Source organism: Pyricularia pennisetigena, chromosome 6, assembly GCF_004337985.1.
Source record: "Pyricularia pennisetigena strain Br36 chromosome 6, whole genome shotgun sequence".
NCBI lineage: Eukaryota > Fungi > Ascomycota > Sordariomycetes > Magnaporthales > Pyriculariaceae > Pyricularia > Pyricularia pennisetigena.
Window position 1 is genome coordinate 4,212,212 of NC_043744.1, and position 7,915 is coordinate 4,220,126.

Genomic DNA, 7,915 nt, shown 5'->3' on the forward strand with positions numbered 1-7,915 from the left:
AGAAGTTTTCAGCCTCACTTCATTGGTTAAACTGGAACCTCGGCTGGATGGGAAGTTTAGCATGGATTTTTTTTGTTTAAACAAAGAGGGTGGGAAATACATACATTTAAAGTCATCCGACAACATAGTCTCCATTCGAATGATTTGGATATCGTAGGCAGATATGTGCCGCACCACTTCTGCTTCGTTGACGCCTTCCGAGGCAACGACGGGGTCGCGTTCAGAAATATCTTTAATTTTTTTATACCTGTTCGCGACCACAGGTGGCCACTGGATGCTTCGTATCGGCAGGCTAATACAAAAGACGCCATGTGTAAACAGACTTGTAATGTCAGCTTTATGGCGCAAGACTGGGAAACCCAAGACGCATACAACAAATATATGGGGGGGGGGGGGGGTTCGTCAAAGACAAGCATTTGTCTAGTAATCAAGTCTATATTGAATACGGATACAAGAAATGCTACGCCCGTAGTGCTTGGGCTCGCTTCACTCACTACGTGCTCCTGAGCTCTGCTGAACCATATATTTCAAAAACTTTTAGCGACTTGGAGACCTAACAAAGCGGTTAGTACAGAATAAACTCGGTAAGGAGAGTGGGATCCAACATGCTATACTTCCCATATCTACCCTCCAAGATATCCGATTGCGCAGTCACCGAATTGCAATCCTCAACCAACCTTGGTATGTTGTGCGATGTCAACCACGCTCACATCTTTGTTTCGTAATAACACACTTCGCGAAGGGCAGCCTGTAACAAGAGTTTTGGACAGGGTGAACTAGCTGCCCACTTTACGGCGTTGGCAAGTCGATATATCCATCCGTAAAGGGGACATGATGCCAACTTCACAGTCAACATTTACATGCATGGTTGACCTAGGACACAGACGGACAAAGGCAGGCAAGAAATATGATGTCAAAAAAAAAGAAACATCACTAAATCAAGATAATCCCATATGTATTGCGATCTTTTCCCCCCATAAGTCTCATTCATATATAAAGGATGCACCCACCCATATAACAACTCCTATTGCAACGCGTCTAATTAGATAGTATAGCGGAAGAAACTTGCCATATCGCCCTTGGTCCTTTCCGCAACCCTCTCGTCTTCTGTGTACTCGGACGGAGGCTTGTAGGTCTTGTCGCGGCGCGCGTTTTCGTGGCGCAGGTACAGGTGCATCAGGATCGACAGCACCAGGGACATGGCGTGGAGACCAAGCAGGGCGCTGTGGCCAGAGATGTAGCGGGGTGCGTCCTTCTTGAGGTAGAGGTAGGCCGAGACGGTGCCGCCGAGGTTGCCGAAGCCGACGTGCATGGCGATGCCGACACCGCGCTTGAGCGAGCCGCCGATGTTGTTGCCGTTCCACGCAACTCCCTGCGGCACGTTGGGGTAGATGCCCGACGCCAGGAGGAAGCAGCCGGCGTACTTGACTGCGTTGGAGTCGCTGACGATGAGCATCACGAGACCGGCCATGCTGCAGGTAACGGACGGATTTTGTTAGTGAAAATTCGATTTGTATGCAAATAGTATCTCCAGGTACAAAGATAGAAGAGAACAAAAAGAGATAAAAAAAAAAAAAAAAAAAACTTACGCCATCATCTCAAAGAAGATCATGAACAGACCACGCTGTCCCAGGCGATCCGCAAGCCAACCGGCCGTAATACAGAAGAAACAGGCCACAATGTAGGGCGGCACAGTCATGAGCTGAGCGAGCTTGGGATCCGTGTAGCCGAGGCCGCTGACGATGGTGGGCAGGAACAGCGAGTACGAGTACAGGCCGGTGTAGATGCCGTTGGTGATGAGCATGTGGACCCAGATCTTCCAGTCCTTGAGGGCGTCCCAGAAGTAGCGCATATCCCACTCGTCCGCCAGCGAGGAGCGGTCGAGCTTGAGACGGTTCACGACCTCAGCTTTCTCTACGGGCGACAGGAACTTGGCCGTGTCAGGGTAGTCGTACATGGCCTTGTAGGCGATCAAGGCTGCCAGGTAAAGAGAGCATATTTAGCCAAAATGTCTATATATATAAGACATCACTTGGCGGCTGTCCCCATGTGGGAAGCGCCAAATGGCTGAGTATATACGAGGGAAACTTACCGACAACAAGCGTCAGGAGACCCTCAAGGATGAAGATCCACTGCCAACCAGAAAGGTTGCCGACACCGCGCATTTCAAGGATGCCACGGGCCAAGAGACCGCCGAAAGCACCAGCAGCCGTAGCAGCAGAGAAGAAGATGGCCATGCGAAGACCACATTCGTGGCGGCGATACCACATGGTAATGCTGCAAACCATGTCTCAGGTCAGTAAACGTATAGCGCCTATGCAGTCTGTCGTGCGGCCGCGACTTACTAGTACGTGATGCCTGGGAACAAACCACCCTCGGCAATCCCTAGAGCGGCACGGCACACCATCAAGCCAGCATAGCTGTGAACAATGCCCATCAACGTTGTGCAGACGGCCCAAACAACCATGATGGACGGGATCCAGATCGATGGCCTCCATTTCTTCATGGCCATGTTGGAGGGCACCTCGGCGGCGACGTAGAAGGGGAAGAAGATGGCCAATGCATCATTGTACTGGAGGTTGGAGAGGCCGACATCCTTCTCGAGCGTCTCTAGACGCGCGTTTCCAATGTTGGTACGGTCGAGGAAGGAGAGCAGGTACAAGCAGGCCAGGAAGGGGATCAAATGCCAGTCGATGCGGCGGACCAGCTTCTTGGTGGCAGCGGCGTCGAACCCAGGGCTCTCCAGATCATCGTTCCTGTAATCAACATGGCCGTCGTGGGGCTTCTCGAGGGTGGCATCCTTCTCTGCGTGCACGCTTGGGCTGGAGCTGGGAACGGGCTTGGTGTCCCTGGACTCTTGGTCCGAATGCTCGGTGGCGTTGCCCATGTTAACGGATGCAACGATTGTATTTTTGTTTCTACCCGACGGATGCGTGACAATGCGTAACGTGTCGTGACGTGACTTTTGGAGATGAGACGAGACGAAAAAGCCCGCAGTCAAGGTACAACAGAGAGCGACTGCGGTTCCCGCTTGTTGTCTCGCCGGTTAGAAGCTGCGTTTGCGGTTCCAAAGTGATACAGAACTGAACGGTGCAAGCGACAGAAAGGCGAGACTGAGAACCCGTCCGTCGTCAGTAAGACAATGGTAGTCAGAGCCGCAGAGAAGCGGATCGTGTCTGGGATTGGGGAGTAAATAAAAAATAAAAAATTAAAAATAAAAAAAAAAAAGAGAGAAGACAGACGGAACAAGGCGAGCCCGTGGGGGAGAGCGGGGATGCTGTCGTGATATAAAAAAGAAACTTTGGCAGGACTAGAACGAGTGAGACGGGAGTGCCAGAATGGGACTGACGGGTGGTTCACCTTTAAGAAAGTGGAAACTTTGCGTCCCCTGCCCTGCATCTCTCACATTCTCTCTCGCTCGCTCCCAAGTCAATTAAACCATCGGCCCAGGTACCTAGACTAACGCAGGGCCACATAACGGCACAATAAGCAAAATTGTCTGGTGCAACCGAGCTACTTCGTAAGTGACCTTCAGGTACCTTGACTACCTGATTGAAGGGGGGGCAGGGTCTGACTGAGTATGAGACCCCACTCTCACCCACACCGTCCGGCTCAACCTATCATGCCTGCCTACTACCCCGGTGCTGAACACTTCACTCACGACCCGTCGATGGACGAAGGGAAGCTAAAGCAAGGTTGGTTGTGTGGTCGTGTTCCCACTGGACTGGGGTCTGTCTGGGGAAACAAAAATAATGAAGTGGATACCGGTGGGTGCGCGACCCAAACAAAAGGGATCTACAGTCCATTCCTGGTGCTATGGGATTGGAGGAAAGGACCCTTTTGTCGACCGCTGCGGGTGTTGGCGTTGGCGTTGGCGTCAATAACATGAGATGGAAACGGATTGCCGGCGTCAGGGCTGCTGCTCTGTTTCGCGCGGCTAATAACAAAAAAGCCGTGCTGTGCATTGACTCGACTTACTCTGAGTTTTTTTTCTTCTTTTTTTTTGACACGGCGTTATAGGGGACTGAAGGCATCAAACCTACTCCGTGAGAATTATAATGAAGAGGTAGAAGCAGTACAGAAAACCGCATTGCCACGCGGCCCATGGACCATTCCATCAATCAATGACGGTGGATAAACTTATCCAGGGTACATTCCGTCGAGAATACTGCAGATGAATCGCGAGCTGCATGTACAAAGTAAGCATGTGTGCGGCGCGTGTGAGTGGTCCCTCAACGAGTCCCCCCAATCCAAGGAAAACCCAAGAGGACGATGCTCGTAGAGTATGGAGGGGAGGGGGGCATTGGTAAGATAGTGGACGGGCAACCCATGGCAAAATTCGATAGAATATCCCGATAATATCTGCATGGGTTTTGCTCGACTCTACTAATCAGACACAGGATTGCGGCTGGTCGAGAATATGCAAAATTCGTTGGTTCATTTGTGAATGGAGGGGTGGGGGTTGAGTATGCCTGCCTGTCTGTCTGTCTGTCTGTCTGTTTCCTGTAGTTTGGTAGTATTGGACTGACCGCATTCGCTAGGTTACACACACGCCAAGGCTAAATTCTTTCTCGGCCCTTCTGTCCGGCCGCCGCTACATGGTGGAAATTTAATGCCTGCTATCGTACTGCTAGAGGGGCGGGGTAGGAATAAAAGTAGCTCGTGTTGTTTTTGTTGTCTTGGGATTTGAGCGTTAAAATATCACTGACGCTATAGACGCACACACCGAGAGAGGGGGAAAAAAAACACCCCAGTCAAGTCAAACGCGTTTACTTACTGTTAATGGTTCTTGGAATGTCAGCAGCTATTGCTTGTCCCATTGAAGCTCATCCTCAAGACTTTTTGGCAATCAGCGCCCAGCTTGCCCAGCTGCTTGTCCAGATCTTTCCCGCCCCGCCTGTCAAATCCATTAATCATTAGATTTGGCGAGCACCAACCAAGAAGAAACGACCCCTCCTCAATCAATCATCATCATTCATCCCCTCTGAACCATGATTACAGTACAATACTTCTGGAGCCCTCAGCCAACCTCAACGACCATTGCTGATAGCACCCCACATGTAATGTAATTGCCACATGGAATTGATTGACGTCCGGGGGTGCCGTTTCTGCTCTCCTGGTACTCCAAATACAACCCACCTGCCCGGCCGTTTGAGCTACAAAATACGACGGACGCCATGGGTTAGCTCCCCGCAGCAGGGGACTCCGAATAATGCTACTAAAGTCGGGTAGTAGCCAATACTGACTGCTTGCTTGCTGCATGTACCCTTCGGATATTAGTTTCCCGTTGACCAGTGAATACTGTGATAAATATGTCAGCGCCGCATGGATGTTTGTTGGATGCACAGTCCGAAGGCCCTGTCCCGCGGTGCAACACCACAATTGAGCAGACGTTAAACCAGGGCCATCTGCGCCAAGCCAGTGCCCCAAGAAAGACCAAGATTCCAAGACCTGCCATTCGGTATGGCGAATCATACAAGCAGACCTGGGGGGGTTTTTTTGGTATTCTCTATGCTGATTCCTTTATTCTTTTTTTTTTTTTTTCTTGATTCGCATTTGCTTTTTTCTACTGTTGCCCCTTGGACTTTCAGGAACTATCTAGGATCTCCCATGTTCGAATATCAAATGATCAAATAGACGCCATAAGAATGCGCAACACACAAACCAGTGACGCCTCCTCGTGTCAAGATCGTGATGGCGTTTGCCCGGCCCACTACCACTTTCAGTTCCCGCCTTCAGGTGCCGGGTTTCGTCGTCGGCACTATGGCTTCCTTCCGCCCGAGCAGCGCGCGCTAGGGATCGGCTTCCATATTGAAAGCAGAGTTGGCTGACCACCAACAACAGAGTGCCGCTAAAACGAGAAGGGCCTCTCCACCGCTTGAGCACGCGAGCGGACAAGATCGACCAGGCCGGACAATTAATTCCTGACCGCGCAGGTATCCTTTTATTATTCTTTTACTACTAACATAGACTCGGTCCTGGCTACAGAGTAGCCTAATGCTAGCCTTGGATTTTGATCAAACGGTCCCAGCTCTTTTCAATCCAAAAAGCTTCTTTTTTCGAGTCGGGGCGCACGAAAGATTTTTTTTTTTTTCTGTTGGACAAGCAATGAATAGAAACTTCTTTCGGCTGAGGCTTGCGCCTGTCGCATCCACCTCCGCCATTTGGCCGAATCTGATCAAGCCACTTGCGGCGCCCATTGAGGAAATGGAATCCGAGTGTCATTGTGTTCTTTTTTTTTCCCCTCTCTATCTCACAAATTTACCGTGTGGGCCACAAAAAGACAAAAAAAAAAAAACGCCACTTTGGAAAAGCCAATGAATATCTCGTCGAGCTAAGCTGCTACGATTGGCGGCTAAATGCAGGGTAAAGAGATTAATTGGGCTAGTGGTCGAAATTAAGGCAAACACCATCCCATTGTCTCTCCCAACATTTGTTTCGTTCCCAAACGAAATCCCCTTCTCCGTTTACGCACATTGTTAATCCGACCAGAATAGCAAAGATCCTCATTTCAGCCTCTGCGGGGGCACTTCCGGTTACACCCTGTAGCTTTGCCGCCCAGCCTGCACTTTTGCAACTTTTCATGTCGTTTAACATGCAGGACTCATTGCAGAAAACAACGAGCCCAAGAGATGAGCAAGGTTACCTGCAGCCGGATGCGTCGGATGTCAAGCAAGCAAAGAAAGGATGTTGCTGCGGCGTCAGGTCTGGAACATGCTTAACCACGTGGCAATGTACAGTGCTGCAAGAAGTGATACCCTCTCGCGTCTATCATCCACCCATTGAATATTTGTTATTAGTCAACTCGGCTGGGTTGTTGCACGCTACAGGGTGAGCATGCAGGAGCAAGGAGACGACCTCCTTTGTGTAACTACTATGTTATTATCATCTCATCAGAGACAGGTACCGACAAGCCGATTATCCACTATTCTCTTGTCTCTTGCCGAGTTCGGCCAGCTTGCGAAACTTGCTCCTCCATAACCTAGCTGCTACTGCAATTTAAGCTCACGGATTTTTTCATTATTTGGTCATCCATTATTATATGCAAGCATTTACCCGAGCAGGCGAAACGAGTCATCGCCGGAGCTGAGGGACAAGAAAAGAAAAAAATTGTAAGCGTTTCTAGAAGTCGTGCCGCTTTCACAAAAATTACCAAATCAGATAGACATGAGGCGATCAGACCATGCGGGTACATGTACACAGCTTCTCCATACTGCTTCAGCCCAGCCCTTCAGCCCCTTCCGGACCTCAGCTTCCATCCTGTCCGGTACTGGCGGGCTTTCGCAGGTGTAGACTCATCCCAACAGAACTGTTGAAACAAAAAATTCGCCAAGCACGATTTTTACCCCCTACGCCCTACGAATCTTCCGACGGAGACAAGATGGCTTGGGATGGCTTGGACAGCAGTCTCGTCCCATCCATCGCGACAGTCCGTTTTGAGCCGAGTTTATTTTGTTTAATACTTTTCGACCCCGAAAATGATCCAGAGCATTGGGAAACCCCTGCTTGGCGGTCGTCATGGCTGCGGTGCAGCAAATCGTATACTTGCATCGTATCTATCTTTTCTGAAGAGAATGGAAAAGTCTCCTTTTCTGTGCATGCTCATATGGGGAAAGTGAAACAACTGCTCTTCCCATCACCATACCAAAGAAAAAAAAAACCACAAAACTCGCTTCTCCCTCCCGCCCCTCCTTTTCTCTGCCTCTCCCTCTCCCCAAAACCAATTCTTGGAAAGTTGCCGGTGCGTCCACGTGGCCGGTGCACACCCTCATTCGGCCAATATTCTGCATCTGGAGAACATGCCGCACCCTGATTTTTTTTTGGGGGGAAAGGAGGCGCAGGGAGAAAACAAGACTGCCAAGACGGTCCAATCGCTTTGTTGTTGGTTTCTTTGGGTTTTTTTTTTTTTTTTTTT

General features: G+C 50.0%; 3 protein-coding genes across 3 annotated transcripts in view; 2 read left to right on the forward strand and 1 right to left on the reverse strand.

The window, feature by feature from the left end:
• Nucleotides 1-1,042: 1,042 nt before the first annotated feature.
• Nucleotides 1,043-2,887, reverse strand: PpBr36_04993 (uncharacterized protein; the record flags this gene model as incomplete). The annotated part of the gene is made up of 4 exons (XM_029892151.1): nt 1,043-1,472; nt 1,590-1,977; nt 2,093-2,277; nt 2,346-2,887. 4 exons carry the CDS (start codon nt 2,885-2,887, stop codon nt 1,043-1,045), a joined length of 1,545 nt encoding a protein of 514 aa, XP_029750384.1.
• A 2,425-nt stretch (nt 2,888-5,312) lies between these two features.
• On the forward strand, nt 5,313-5,549 carry PpBr36_04994 (uncharacterized protein; the record flags this gene model as incomplete). The annotated part of the gene is made up of 1 exon (XM_029892152.1): nt 5,313-5,549. The coding sequence occupies one exon, from the start codon at nt 5,313-5,315 to the stop codon at nt 5,547-5,549; it is 237 nt and encodes a 78-aa protein (XP_029749451.1).
• Nucleotides 5,550-7,518: 1,969 nt separating this feature from the next.
• The window catches only part of PpBr36_04995 (uncharacterized protein), a gene marked incomplete at both ends in the record, with an annotated part of 3,211 nt that continues 2,814 nt past the window's right edge, over nt 7,519-7,915 (forward strand). Inside the window, one exon of the mRNA XM_029892153.1 lies at nt 7,519-7,539. Within this exon, the coding sequence (XP_029750386.1) occupies nt 7,519-7,539 (21 nt within the window). The remainder of the gene's footprint in view (nt 7,540-7,915) is intronic.